The sequence below is a fragment of the Garra rufa genome, chromosome 23 (genome assembly GCF_049309525.1).
Source record: "Garra rufa chromosome 23, GarRuf1.0, whole genome shotgun sequence".
NCBI lineage: Eukaryota > Metazoa > Chordata > Actinopteri > Cypriniformes > Cyprinidae > Garra > Garra rufa.
The window spans coordinates 12156430-12172490 of NC_133383.1; the positions used below are offsets into that span (position 1 = coordinate 12156430).

General features: G+C 38.5%; 1 protein-coding gene across 1 annotated transcript in view; it reads left to right on the plus strand.

The window, feature by feature from the left end:
• msi2a (musashi RNA-binding protein 2a) overlaps positions 1-16061 on the plus strand; it is a 185755-nt gene that overhangs the window by 154401 nt on the left and 15293 nt on the right. Inside the window, exons 10-11 of the mRNA XM_073829218.1 lie at positions 3154-3216; positions 12403-12582. Coding sequence (XP_073685319.1) covers positions 3154-3216; positions 12403-12582 — 243 coding nt within the window. The remainder of the gene's footprint in view (positions 1-3153; positions 3217-12402; positions 12583-16061) is intronic.

Consider the following 16061-nt stretch of genomic DNA (forward strand, 5'->3'; position numbering starts at 1 on the left):
TGTGACACTTCAGTGAAGGACACTTGTGCTCGGCAACAGCGAGCAGAGCGAAAGAGAGGCAGGGACGCGTGACCTCCATTAGCATTAGCATTAGCATACTGATTTGTGTTTTGTGAAGAGATTAATGAGCTGAGGAAAGAAACAGGAAATGACATGCGTAATTTAAACCAGAGAGGCCACAGAGGGTTTGGTATTATCTACAACCATCCTTAATCTGGACTGGGTTTTTTTTCTTTTCGCTCTTTTCTCTCTTTTCGCTTTTGTGCTCCACAAACTGCTATTTACACATGAATTTTAGTTTTTAACTTATTTTTTTATTGATTTCTGATTTTATAAATTAAAAAAAGTTTTTCATTTTTGTAATTTTTATTTTTATTTTTTTATGGTTAGCCATAAAGTATTTTTTTTTTAATTGATTGGCCATATGGCAAATTTTCTGATTTTATTTTTTATATAGTTCTTTTTTATTCAGGAGCCATATGACTACTTTTCTCTTCATTCTATTCTTTGTTTTAATATATTTATGTAATTAGTTATTTACATTTAAAAAATGGAACTTATTTATTTATTTTTGAGAAGACATATGTATTTTTGATTGATTTATTTTATTTTAGTTTCATTTTCCTTTTATTATTCATTTTATTTAGTGGCCATATGGCAAATGATCTCTTATTTCTTTTTTCCCCACTTTTTTTCCTTAAATGTGATTTGCACTGTAATATGGGAACTGTGTTTTTTTTTTACTTTCTTTTTGTGCTCCACAAACAGCTATTATACACATGCCTACCTCATGGTTTTTTTGTTTTTAATATATTTTTTTTTTTATTTAATTAACTTATTTTGAGTCTCCATATGTTCTCTTTGATTTTATTATTATTATTTTTTTAAAAAGTAGTTTTAAATTTGTTGCTTTTTTATCAAGGTTAGCCACAGGGCAAATATATATATATATTTTTTTATTAATTATTTTTTAATTAAGTTTAATTGTCTGGCCATATGGCAAAAAAAAAAAAAAAAAATCTTTTAGCCATATGGCAAAAAAAAATTCTTTTTATTTTTTTATTCACTAGCCATGTGACTATTTTTTTTTAATTTTATTGTTTGTTTTAATTTATTTATATAATTAGTCTTTATGTAATTTCTTTTTTTTTTTTTTTGTCATTCGAGTAGCCTATGCCAAGTATTTTTTATTTGTTTGCATATTTATTTTTGTTTAATTTTCATTTTATTATTCATTTTTATTTAGTGGCCATATGGCAAATCATCTCTTATTTTTATTAATTTTCTTGAAAATTATTATTTTTTTCCGTAGATTTTTTATTTTTATTTTTTAGATTTGCAGTGTAATATGGGAATAGTCCTTTTTTTTACTTTTTGCTTTCTTTTTTGTGTTCCAGAAACTGAGCTATTATACACGTGCCTACATTGATATTTTTTAGTTTTTTAAATGTAATGTTTTTTTTTTTTTTAATTAGATTTTTATTGACTGGCCATATGGCAAATTTTCTTTTCATTTGATTATTTTTTTTATATATTTTTTCTCTGCATCCCCCCCCCCCCCACATTTTACCCATATGACACATTTTCTCTAACACTAATCTTTCTTTTTTTAATTATTTGATGTTATATGTGATTTGCAGTGTAGTATCCACCATTTTCTACCAAAACGGAAGTAAGCCTATGGGTGAGACTTCCGGTTCATTATCCACTATAGGGAAATAAAGAAAAGAATAACAACATGCAGTAAACGGTAAAACTGTTTGCACAACAAACCAGTGTGTTCATAATTAAGATAAAATACTAAAATAATATGGTAAGACACACCAATTTGCAATATCAAGCAGTAAAACAAGCTGTTTTGTACAGCTAAAACCACACAGACTCGGATGAGACTGGAAGCCAGACCCATAAAATTTACAAATGGCCGTGCCAACTCTTACGGGAAGAAAAACTTGAATAGGAATGGTCGCTCTGAAGTAACCAGAGGGTAAAATGCCCTATCTAATCTACAAACATTGAGTCTGGCCATTGACTCTGAGTTGTGGTGTAATGACATGCTGTAGATGGGCGTTAGACCCCCTTGTAAGTCTTCACTGCTCTGATGAACAGCTGTCAGACGCAGATACACGCCTTCATTAAAGTGCCGGGACTGTAATTACATTTGTTATGAAATAATAGAGCCGTAGATACTCTGGCCTGGTGGGTTTTTTAGTTGCCTTCTGTAATGATGATGATTATGTTTGATTACATTGTTTGAACACTGAACTTGCAACTGTTGTTAAATATGTAGATTCTTCAGCGGTCTCAGTTTACCACAAACAAATTGCATGCTGTAAAACATAATGTCATTCAACAGTTTGTTCAGTATTGAGTAGAAATCAGCGACGGCTGATTAATTTTTTTTTATAAACCCCCTAGAAACACATTTAGATGAGCTGTGGCACACAGTCATTTTTACCTGCCATTATGGACCTTAAAGAGAACCACATGTCCTCTGATGCTTCTCAATGAGATAATAGGCACTCAGTTACAAGCAATTAATCCCACAATCCACTGCTGTGTCCGCTCACGCTCCATGTCCACCATACTAATGATCACACTGATGGATTGAGCTCTGATGCATCTCAGTCAACTCTACTAACACATGAAGGAAGACAGGCGCCGTGTTAAATTCTCCAGTGGTGTTCAGGCAAACAAGTACATTTGTCCTCTCAGTGGAGTAATCGTTTTTATAAATACCCATAATTCTGTGCTGCTCGCCTCGCGTTAGAGCGTTATTGTAAAAGCTTCTGAAACCATCTAAAGTGAGTGCAAATGAACTTTAATATGTTGCATTTTTCTGAGCCAGTGTGAGAAAGAAAAAGCTGATGGTCCCTCCATGGGCAACGTGTTCCTGTGCTGTCTGTAATTAAAATGTTGCCAGAAAAGAGAGAGAGAGGTTGTAAATCAGTCCTGCTAGCACCGCTTTAAACGAGTAATTATATTTGAGTTCTTTTGATTTATATGTAATTATTTGAACGATGATGTAGCATCTCTCCCGTGTGTGTTGCATTAGTGTGAATAGAGATGTTCTTTGAAGCTCTGCTGCATTCATGTGGCTGTAAATTTGATTGAGATGAGGAGCACTAGTAAATCATTGTCTTCTCATGGCAGGTTTCCCAGCGACGGCGTACGGACCCGTGGCGGCGGCAGCGGTGGCAGCAGCGCGAGGCTCAGGTAGGGCTACCCGGGGAAGAAGCGGCTACATGGCGTACCCACAGAACGCAGGGCCAGGTAAACACTCTTTACCGCCTGTGTTCTGAGTGGCCACTGCTCCCCTCGCCGAAAACACACACACTCACCTTCACCAGTGTCCTGTTTCACATTATTCACTCGTCATGTGTCCTGATCTGTCATTTCATAGCTTCCGTTGCATCCTTGATGAACAAGATAAATCTCTCTGCTATGACTGGCTACAGACTGTTCTCTGCTTAGCAACCTTCCCAGGGTTAATACCAATCAGTAAAGGGCACTGCCGAGATCAGTTCCAATTTTGAACCTGAACTTTTCCGTGGCCTGGGAAGTGTTTGTTTTAGTGCCCTCTGATGTGAATAACTCTGAAGTGCTATATAGAGGAGTGTATTCATGTCAGTTGATCACCTAGAATCCTTACCACAAGTGATGCAGGTTTAAAGGGATAGTTCACCCAAAAATGTAAGTTACCCCATGATTTACTCACATCTAGGATGGCTTAAGGGTATGTTATTTTCTTCTTTTACACGAATACAATCGGAGTTATGTTAAAAAATGTGACCCATGCTGGCAAAATGAGCAGACCATTAAAATACCTTCAAAGTGATATATGACTTGTTGGAATTGGACCAAAAATGACTGAGCTATAGCGGTTTGAAGGCAATAAAGTCAGCAGAGTTGATTTTGAGAAAAGTCAAGTTTTGTAAAGATTCCAAATCAAAACCACCAAGCACGATTTGCATATGCAAATGTTGTATAGTGTTCTCCAATTCTTTTCTTAAAAAAATAGCTCTATTGTGAATAATAATATAGTAATTATTATTCAAAATATAGCCATTTTTAATTGTATTTTTTATTAAAAACAAGAACAAAGTAGTTTAATCAAGAGCAGCGAGTGATTCTGTCTTTTCTTTTAATGTCTAATTAGCATTGAGACAGATCTGCTGTAATGCATGGATCTAATATGTTACACATCTAAATTTTCCCCCAACCGTTAACTACACGTTCATGTTAGACATAACAGATCATGTTTGTGTGAATCTCGCCAATCATGGGGATATTTTTATTTTTGGATGAAGTATCCCTTAAACGGCAGCCAAAAATTTGGTCAACATATAGAGGATTTAAGAACCAAGGATGTGCAATGTTCAGAATTTAATTCAGAATGGCTTTTTGAATTAAGTTGAATTGAATACAAGAAATAACAGTCGTTTTAACTAGAAAAGCTTTCAAACAAGGCTTTGTCAAGCCAACATTCAAAGTTTGAAGAAATGAAAAACATTTGAAAATCTCATGTTTTAGGATGAATGGATAGATATTTAAAAATGTCAACTATAGAAATTTATATTTAGTTCATGTATCTCAGCATATTATTTATTACATTAAGTCATTGCCTAATTTGAATTTCTTGGCAAACTGAATCCTTTTTACTGTCATTGCATTGTAACTTTGTCGCTAATGGCCAATTCTATTCAAATTCACACTCATTAACTGAAATTGAGTCAATTCTGAATTTTGCCCTACATGACAAGCATTATGGGAAGTGTGCCCTCCAGCATTAAAGTCTGAAGATACACATAGTATGTAATAATACACCATCCAGATTGTCAGATAATCATTGGATGCACTTGTAAAGGTCAAAGTTTTAAATTGTTGATTTTAAACATCACATTAAAATGCTTGACCTGCTTGCAACACTGTGCCAGGGAAATGCTGCAGCTACAGTGGATGAAGTTCAGAGCTCTGGGAGAACGTTGAAGTGAGTCATGTCTCAACAATAATGGTGCTCCAACAGTAACATGAGAACTTTATACTGTAGCTAACAGACTAAACATCTCAAAGACTTGATAACACACTGTTGTTGTTCCCTTTCAGTTGGATTTTATTGGCCTAGTGCGATTGCACTTAAGAGGAAATTGTCTTGGTGAATTGCTTTCACGATCGCACTCAAACCCTCATCTAAATTCTGCAGTGCCCTTTTTACTGCTGTTTCCTGTTAAAGTGAGAGTTTCTGTGATTCAGGTAGAGGTCTGTCTCCTTGGACCTGACAGAGCGATGGGAGAGACTGTTGACTCCGCAGGGACTTCCTTACAGCCTTCTGGAGGCCGATCTCCCTGGTGCACCGCACTGGCGGCATGTGTCTCCAACTGATGTGCCTCGTCCTTTCCTGCTTTGCTGAGACATCTCCCTCTGGATGTCTCTGTCCCTTTCAGAGCAAGCAGTGGTCTCTCAAAGGAGGATCATGGGATGCTTGTTTTTCCAGAGGTTGCCATATGCGAATCGATCCATTCCTGATCATTAGGCAGAAAGGACTTGTGTGTGTGTCTCTCTCTGTTAGTTGACCTCATCATGTGCAGCTTTTCTTTTCTCACCTTTTCATCCCACCATCTTCTATTTCCATCTCTCCTCCTGTCTTTATCTCCTCGTTCCCCAGTGAGTTGGTAGTTGTCATAAGACACTAACAGATCAGTGGAAAGTGATGAGTTTGCTCAGCAGATGGAGTGCAGTGGAGGCAGTTTCCTGTGCCCTGGTGTATTGTGGGAGTGTGCGGTGTTGAGCTATGTTCTCTTGAATAAGCAGTCCTGTGTCAGTGCTTTTTTCAATGGCCAGCGCTTGCTGCATTTAACCTCAGTGTCCTATGAAATCTGCTGGTCTCATTCCCCCCCCCCACCCCCACAGAACTATTGGTACTACGAAACAAAATGCAGCATAGGTTCAGGTCCGTTCGTGTTAATTAACAGATAGAAGCATGGTAGTATTACAGGGTTGTATTCGAGGGAGCAGATGAGATGTTCTGTTACGCTCTGCTACAGTGGGCCGCCTGCCCGCTTGCCTGGGCATGAAGATGCTCCTGTTTGGCAAAATACCTCACATTATCTGAGATCATTATCCATTTCATCCCAACAAGCTCTGTGAGCCTTGAAAAGCATCTCTGTGAAGTGCTGTTTTGGCTCGTGTGCTTGAGGTGAGATTAAACTACAGGCTCTCTGGTTCCCCACTGTACGAGCTCCTGCTGGACTGCATGTGGTGTAAATTCCCTTGGAAAATTGAATAAAAAATGCACCTGAAGTTACAGCAGCAAAGCCCCCCAACAAAAGTCCAAGAATGGAAAAAGTTGATCCTAAGGGATCTATAGCGCTGGTGTGATACTGTAGCTGACGGCTGCATGGTTATAATTGTATCTCTAATAGTATCGATCTCTGAAGTAAAGTAGTTCATAATGTCATTGCTGTGCTGTTGGGAAATGTCAACTCTTGATGCTTTATTTTTCGTTAATTTAGCCACTGTATTGAATAAATTCTTGTGGTTGATTGTATTCTTCTCAAAGAGACAAAAAGTTATAAGACCTAACAGTTTTAAGGCTTTTCTGTAGGAGAAAGTACTTTCCCTCCATGCAATACGAAATACCTCTAGCTTTGTTTTCTTTAGTTGCGCTCCATTTTCCAGGCTGCTCTCTTTAGGGCACAAGTGTGCTCGTTATACCACTGTGTTTATACTACTGTGTCAGACTGCTTTTTTAAAATCTGTTTAATGTGATGGTAATAAACTTGAAATAATTTACAAATAAAAATGTTCTGTGTAGTGTAGTGTAATATTATTTTTAAAATTATGTATAATTCTAATAGTTTGAAATATAGTACTTTAGAACACAAAACAGTCCGATAAAGCTGAGCTCTTGATAACTCAACTTTCAGTTCGATCAGGAAGTAGACTTTAGAATTTGTCACTTAAAAAAAAAAAGGAGGTGCAAGATGGGTGTCTTCCTGCTGTGTGCATGTACAAATCATAATGCTCGGTGTCAAAAGCTTTGTAACTGAGCCGTCACTAATTTAGATTTACCGTCCTGGATTTGTGAGGTTACTTTGTCATTCAACCAGACAAAAGCGCTGAGAGAGACCTGAGAGTATGCAAGAAAATGCCTGAATAAATCATGTGTTAATATTCATTAGCAAAGCCTTTCTGAGCACCAAAATGACAAGACATTAAATATGTATTATTTATTAAATGTCGGCACTTACGGAAAAGGGGGTCTAGTGATGTTAATTAGCCAGCCGTTCGGTCAAAAAGGACTGTTTTAAATGGAAAGTGAAAGCTAAATCTAGGCACGGGTGTTTTTTTCCCCCTTTCTAAATTGACTTTAGGTGGAAATGAAGAGGCTAATTACAGCTGCTCTGAAATTCAAAGCTAATTTGGGGGCCAATATGACGGACTAACTGACAACCACCATGAAGTGGCTTGTTCGAATGGCCACCAGGGATTTGTGTTTGTGTTTGTGTGTGTGTGTGTGTGTGTGTGTGTGTGTGTGTGTGTGTATGGATAATCACACACTTGTTCGCTGATGCACTCCTAACCAGCTCAGCTGCGTAAGTGGCAGAGGAGAGACAGTGGCCTGTGTTTTATTGTGAATGTGATCGAAAGCTCTTAGACTGTTTGACGTGTGTTAGTGAGAGAGAGAGGCAGTTTGAGGTCACTTCTGTGATCTGGTAAAGTGGAAGCGAGGGGAGCCGTTATCCACTCAAAGAGAGCCGGCCCACCGCTGACTGCACGCAGAGAAAAAAAAAGGGAAAAAAGAAAACAAGTAGAACAGTGATGACTGGAGTTGTAACTTTGTACGAGTCCTTTCTGTTGTTCAGGAGAGAGATGGTGAGAGTGAAAGAGAGAGGAGAGGGGTAATTATCGTCAGAAATGAGGCTCGGCGAACGATTCGCACTGCTGGGCCCGGTGATCCGGTCGCCACGGCAACGCCGACCCACTCATTTGTTTTGCAGATGAGTAATTACATCCAATTAGACTACCGAGAGAGTGAAAAAAGAGAAACAAATGGAAGAAGGGGTCTTTTGTTTCGCGCTGATAGCTGGAATATTAATAATTGGGCTGAAGATATGATCGACAGTGATACTGTAACTAGGAGCTGAGCTGAAGTCTTCAGCAGTTCACACCTGAGAACCTCACCTGCACACACTCGCTCGCTTTCCTGTTTACGGTTGCTATGGAATTTAAGTAGTTGCTGTCAGATGTTAAAACCATTATGGGATTTCAATGCAATTCAGGCCTCAGACGCTCTGCTGTAATATAGTGGTCAGGACTGGTGACCAGAAGATTGTTCGAACGAACCATTCAGTAAGCACTTTACCCCAGGTTACTTCAATAAGGTCATGGTGGAATTCTATTCATTTTAATGTCTTTAAATTCAATATTTCATTCGTTTTTTTTTATTATTATTTTTAACTCAGACTTTTGCTCACAATGTTGTGTGAGGTAGGCAAAGTGAAATGTTAATAGGCAAAGTGTACGCAACTTTTTATTGAGCAACATTTTGAGCAAAAAGCTGAGAAAATCATGTTTTTATCAAATACTACATCAGGATCATATTCAGTACTATGATCAAAGTAAAAAAAAAAAAAAAATCAGTAGATTGCTTCCATTTGCATCCCCAAAGCTTCACAGTTGTTTTCCACTTCCTGGATCAACATTTTACTCTGTAACATTAGGAAGTTTTTATTTATATACTATTTATTGTTAATGATCGCATTATTTTTCATATGCATCTGCTTACATACAAGATTGCTTGTTTCTGCATCATCTTCACCTGTATTTTTGGTCAGGAGATTCTGGACTCATTCAGGAGTATATGCCCCTGAGCATATAACAGTGAAAAGTTCTGTTTGTTGGCAAAGCGTTTCTCAAATAATGGAAAATTCCATATTTGCTAGGAAAACATCTCTCAAATGACGAAGCGTTGTCTCTCAAATAACGAAAAGTTCTGTGTTTGCCGTGGAAGCGTTGTTTCTCAAATAATGAAAAATTCTTTATTTGCTAGGGAAACGTCTCTCAAATAACGAAGCGTTGTCTCTCAAATAACAAAAACTTCTGTGTTTGCTGGGTAGCGTTGTTTCTGAAATAACGGAAAATTCTTTGTTTGCTAGGGAAACATCTCTTAAATAATGAAGCGTTGTCTCATAAATAGCGAAAGTTCCTTGTTTGCTAGGGAAGTGTTGCCTCATAAATAGCGTTCTCTCATAAACAGCGGAAAGTTCTGCGTTTGCAGGGGAAGCATTGTCTCATAAATAGGGTTGCAAAAAGGTGGAAAATTTTCCAGTAAATTTTGGCAACTTCCTGGGATTTTTGGAAAATCTCTGGAAATTTTACACCCCTTTGCAACACTACATAAATAGTAGAAAGTTCCGTGTTTGTCAGGGAAGCAGTGCCTCATAAATAGCAGAAAATTATGTTTGCCAGGGAAGCGTTGTCTTTTTTTAAAATAACAGAAAATTTTGTGTTTGTCGAGGAAGTGTTGTCTCTCAAATAACGAAAAGTTCCGTGTTTACTGGGCAAGCGATGTCTCTTAAATAGCGGAATATTCCGTGTTTGCCAGGGAAGCAGTGTCTCACAAATTGCCAGGGAAACGTCATCTCATAAATGGCAGAAAATTCTGTTTGTCGGGGAATGCTTTTATTTAGTATTTATGTTTAATTATTCATATATGTAATTAATTATATGATCAAACCTGACTCTGGTCATATGGCGTTAAGGATTTAAAACTTAAGTTTAAATCCACTTTTCAAATTGTTACTTTACCTAAAGACCATAAAGACAAGGTCATTTTCCTTGTTCTTTTTCTGCTGACTTTTTAAACTGGAATGCATATTTGTGGCACATGTAGTGGTATTCCTGTTCTCATTAGCTCATATGGCCAGACTGCTGTAACAGAGATTTCCAGCTTTAGCATGCTGCCAGCTAAATTATCAAGCTCCGGTGATGTGCTGGAATATTGTGTTATTGATGAAGCGCTACAGCAGATGTCCATACAACTAAAACAGCATTCGATTGGAGTTCATTAGCAGACCATTAATTTGCACACATATTGCGGCGTGCCGACTAAACACATTTCTGCGGCAGACACCCACATCGCTGCAAGCCCCCGAGGAGACGCTCGCTGCCTCTGGAACACGCTGCGAGAGAACATGTGTTGTTTTAGAAAGATCAGAGGAAAGCTATTATTTCTCTAACTTTGATGTCAGAGCAACGTTGTCCGATCCCTCTCTGTTTCTCACCTTTGCTCAAGTGAAAGTAAATCATTTGTATGCTCTGAAAAGAAAATGAGCAGAGGAAGATAATCAGGCAGCGGCTCACTCCCAGATGGCTGCTTCTGCTGTCTTGCCATCCAGCTGAAGAGCTCTTTTCAGCCTCATTTTATTCATATCCTTTTACACTGATGGCACTATCATTAGAGGCAATCTACCTGAACAATAAAGGTAATTTTCCCTGCCTTTATTAGATAAGACCTTCCCGACTGAGCGCCTTGTGCAGCTGAGGGCTAATTGTCCATGTCAGCATAAACAAAGCAGCTGTGTACATCCGTTGTGTGTGTGAATGTCGGCTTTGTGTACTGCCTCTCCCAGTATCCTGTAATCGGCAGAATTAGGCAGATGGAACAGGAAGCCGCCATTGTGGTGTCCTGGCAATCTGCGACTCGTGGAATGCGTGCGGTACGGTTTCCGCGAAGACGTCGCAGGAGGGGGGCCACGTCGCGCGTTCGCCAACCCACGCCCTGCTCAGCCATTTAACAAATGGAGGAGTCTGTGTAGAGGTCGACTCTTGTTTGTTGTTAAAGATCTAATTAGAGAGTGCAGAAGAGGCAGCGGAAGCTTGTCTAATTAGCGGGGAGCAGAAAACCCACTTTAAAATTCAAGGACGACTGGCGATTAGAATGCACGTCGAAAAAAATGGATTACGAAAAGAAAAGGGTGTCTCTGGCCTTTGTTTTGCTGTTGTGGTCTTTTTTGTAGTTGAGATCGAGCGTGAAAGTCGGTTTAGTCCTGAGCAACAGTGCACGGTGGGGAGAGAAAGATCCAAAAGACTCTGAACAGGAATGTCCAATTTTCACTAAAGAGCCAGGAAGCCTAGCGGTGACCTGGAACAACCCCAGTGTGACCCACACAGAACTCCGTAGGAAACTCCACAGACTTCTGCAGAATTGGATTTGTGGGTGTTCATGACATTGAACACATCATTTCAGCTTTCTTTAAAGGACAAAAATGAAAACCGTATCGTTTACTCATAATATGATAATGATGAAGATAAGATAATGTGAAGAATGTTTTTATCCATAGAGTGAATGTCAATTGGATTACAAACAAAATAAAACTCAATTATCTAAAAACCAAAATATCTTTTGTATTGCTTATAGAAAAGAAAATTGTGCAGGTTTGAAATGATGTGAGGATGAGTAAATGATGACAGATTAATTAATACATTTATGCTTTAAATTCAGCAGTTTCAGAGAATTCATTCATCTGCATATGCATACATCTAGTTTTGTACAATATGTGTCCACTGAAAGCTTGAGTTTAGACAGAGATGTAATTGGAATCATTACAGCAGTACATTTGTGTGATTCCTCAAGTCATGTATTACAGTAAGCAGGCGGTGTTGGAGTGGTGCCATTTCTCAAGCACTTGAGTGTAATTTGACAGGCAGGCGTTGTGCCCACAAACCGCGGACGGTGAGGGAAAGTTGCGAAGCTGATGACAGAGAAACTACTTAGAGCTTCAGATTACTCTTGGCAGCTGTTGAGGGCATAATCAGCGCTGTGATGTTCGGCACCGCTCCAGGACGCTCCTGCAGGTCCCAGACCCCGATGAAAAGCAAATGTGCGGCAGGGGAAGACGCAAGATGAAAAGCCCGTGTGGTGGATCCTGGCTTTCTCTGATTGGATCATCTTACTGTTTCTGAAAGGCCAATGAAGACTTTTATTGCCCTCTGTATGTCAAACCTGCACGTAGGATTGAAAAGACCAGCTGTAAATGTCAGCGTTGCTGGAGCCGTCAAATAGCGTCCTCTGAGGCGTTCATAATCCGCCATTCCAATGAAAAGTGTGTTTGTGTCCGTTAATGACGTCTAACATCCTTTTTTGATGTTTATGGCCAATAAACATCAACGACAGAGCTCTGTTGAACCACTTTTTATTCTGCACTGTGTTCGCCATATCTAACCTGTTCATTCATAGGTTTCTCTTTAGACCTTTGCTAGCATCTCTCTAGTCATTTGGTTTAGCAGGCATCATGTTGTGATGTTGTAACTCACTACCTCAGTCACTTCATCTTTGTGTATCATATAAACACCTCTCTTCTTAATAACTGCGTCCCACCTACTCTGTATATTTTCCAGGGTTCCCTGATTACGGATTTTATTCTGGGCCCAGTGACCAGCGGGGTGCCCCCTGCTCCTTTGCCGACTATGCCACCTTGGGGCCCCATACGGGTCAGATGCTGCAAAGTGAGCATGTCACCTCTACCTGCAACTCACCCTCCCAGCACCACCCAAGCCCGGACCACTTTAAGAGCTCAGGTGTGTATGCCATATTTTGTCCTAGAAATGTTTTGCGTTCATATATTGGGAAATACTCCTGAATCTTTTTCTAATTCCAAATGTAGATGAGTATCCCAGCATTCTGGTACATAGAATGCTAAGAGTGGTTCTCTCTCTCTTTTTTTTTTTTTGGCAAGGGAAAAAAAAACCTTCCATGTGTATCTGCTAATGTACTGCATGTTTAAGTACAAAGAAATCAGTCCTACCTATATGGGCCATTCTACAGAATTGATGCAAACTGCTGTCCTACAACTAAAAAAACACATTTAAAAAGCATTTAAGTATTCAAATCAAAGATGTTTATTAAGATCTTTCTACTATCTGTTGATATATATATACATATACACACACACACACACACACACACACACACACACACATACAGGTGCTGGTCACATAATTAGAACATCTTCAAAAAGTTGATTTATTTCACTAATTCCATTCAAGAAGTGAAACTTGTATAATCTATACATTCATTCCACACAGACGAATATATTTCAATTGTTTATTTCTTTTAATATTGATTATTATAACTGACAACTAATGAAAACTCCAATTCAGTATGTCAGAAAATTAGAATATTGTGAAAAGGTTCAGTATTGAAGACACCTGGTACCACACTCTAATCAGCTAATTAACTCAAAACACCTGCAAGGGCCTTTAAATGGTCTCAGTCTAGTTCTGTAGGCTACACAATCATGGGGAAGACTGCTGATTTGACAGTTGTCCAAAAGACGACCATTGACACCTTGCACAAGGAGGGCAAGACAAGCAAAAGGTCATTGCAAAAGAGGCTGGCTGTTCACAGAGCTCTGTGTCCAAGCACATTAATAGACAGGCGAAGGGAAGGAAAAGATGTGGTAGAAAAAAAGTGTACAAGCAATAGGGATAACCGCACCCTGGAGAGAATTGTGAAACAAAACCCATTCAAAAATGTGGGGAAGATTCACAAAGAGTGGACTGCAGCTGGAGTCAGTGCTTCAAGAACCACTAGGCACAGACGCATGCAAGAAATGGGTTTCAGCTGTCGCATTCCTTGTGTCAAGCCACTCTTGAACAACAGACAGCGTCAGAAGCGTCTCGCCTGGGCTAAACACAAAAAGGACTGAACTGCTGCTGAGTGGTCCAAAGTTGTGTTCTCTGATGAAAGTAAATTTTGCATTTCCATTGGAAATCAGGGTCCCAGAGTCTGGAGGAAGAGAGGAAAGGCACAGAATCCACGTTGCTTGAGGTCCAGTTTAAAGTTTCCACAGTCAGTGATGGTTTGGGGTGCCATGTCATCTGCTGGTGTTGGTCCACTGTGGTTTCTGAGGTCCAAGGTCAACGCAGCTGTATACCAGGACGTTTTAGAGCACTTCACGCTTCCTGCTGCTAACCAACTTTATGGAGATGCAGATTTAATTTTTCAACAGGACTTGGCACCTGCACACAGTGCCAAAGCTACAAGTACCTGGTTTAAGGACCATGGTATCCCTGTTCTTAATTGGCCAGCAAACTCGCCTGACCTTAACCCCATAAAAAAAATCTATGGGGTATTGTGAAGAGGAAGATGCGATATGCCAGACCCAACAATGCAGAAGAGCTGAAGGCCACTATCAGAGCAACCTGGGCTCTCATAACACCTGAGCAGTGCCACAGACTGATCGACTCCATGCCACGCCGCATTGCTGCAGTAATTCAGGCAAAAGGAGCCCCAACTAAGTATTGAGTGCTGTACATGCTCATACTTTTCATGTTCATACTTTTCAGTTGGCCAAGATTTCTAAAAATCCTTTCTTTGTATTGGTCTTAAGTAATTAATTTTCTGAGATACTGAATTGGGGTTTTCATTAGTTGTCAGTTATGATCATACAAATTAAAAGAAATAAACACTTGAAATATATCAGTTTGTGTGGAATGAATGTATACATTATACAAGTTTCACTTCTTGAATGGAATTAGTCAAATAAATCAACTTTTTGAAGATATTCTAATTATATGACCAGCACCGGTACACATACACGCATACATAAACATACATACATACACATTTACACATACATACACAAATATACACACATACATTTACACATACACACACAAATATACACATACATAAACACACTTATACATACACACACATACATTTACACTTACACACATACATTTACACATACATATACACACTTACATACACACACAAATATACACATACATACACACACTTATACATACACACACATACATTTACACTTACACACATACATACACTTATATACACACATTTACAGTTATATACACACATACACACACATTTACACTTACATACACATTTACACACTTATATACACACTTACATACACATACATTTACACACACACATACATTTACACACACACATTTACACTTACATACACACATACAGTTGCAATCAATATTATTCAAGCCCCCAGAGACTGCAGTACTTTACAAATACAAACTTTTCTGAAGATCCAGAACTTTATAAAAATTGCATTTAAAACTGTTTGCTGGCATATTAAAAGTGATAATGTCAATATATAATGTAATGTTTTTTAATTATAGGATTTTTTAATAACACAGCTATGTCATAATTATTGAACCCCTATTCAATATTGCCGTTTTAAGTGACTTACTTTTATGGTAGGGAACCAAATTTTATTCTATTTTAACTCTATTATAAAAAAAAACTGAATTAGCTTGGGCTGTTACACATACATACATTTAGCCCATGCATGTGCTGAAGCTGAGTAGCAAATATGGTAAAGTCTACAGAGCTCTCACAAAAGCTATAGAGAAGAAATATTTTCATTATATTAGAAAGTCTAAGGCTACATGAGCATTTCTAAGACATTACAAGTTCATAGAGACACTGCTGGCAGCCTCATTCCCTAGTTTAAAGTGTGTTGTACCAGAAAACCTCTTGAGGGATGTTGAAAAAAAAAAGCACAATATCATAATATATCAAATATTGGTCAGAGCAACTGAGAAAAACCTGCAATGTACAGACAAAGACTTACAAGATGACCCGACGAAAGGAGGAAAAACATTTCAATGCAGTGTATAAGATAAACACTAGCCAGATATTGCTTTCATGTTGAGGCATCTTGCCAAATACCACTCTTGACTAAGACGAACAAAACGGCAGACTTGAACATGCTAACATTGATTTGGATAGACCTGTGGAGTTGTTCTGGAAGAATGTTTTAATGGAGTGATGTGACCAAACTGAAAATTTTTGGGTGTATGGATCAGCAGTATGTCTAGTGCAAAAATGGCAACTTATGAGCAGAAGAACACTATCTGCATCGTCAAAATTGGAGGTCGGCCAGTCCTGTTATGGGGTTGTTTTACTGTAGCAGGAAGTGAAAATCATGACCATATAAAGGGCATCATGAATTCTTTGAAGTATCAGGTCATTTTGACAAGAATTGTGATGCCTTTGGTCCAAAGACTGAAGC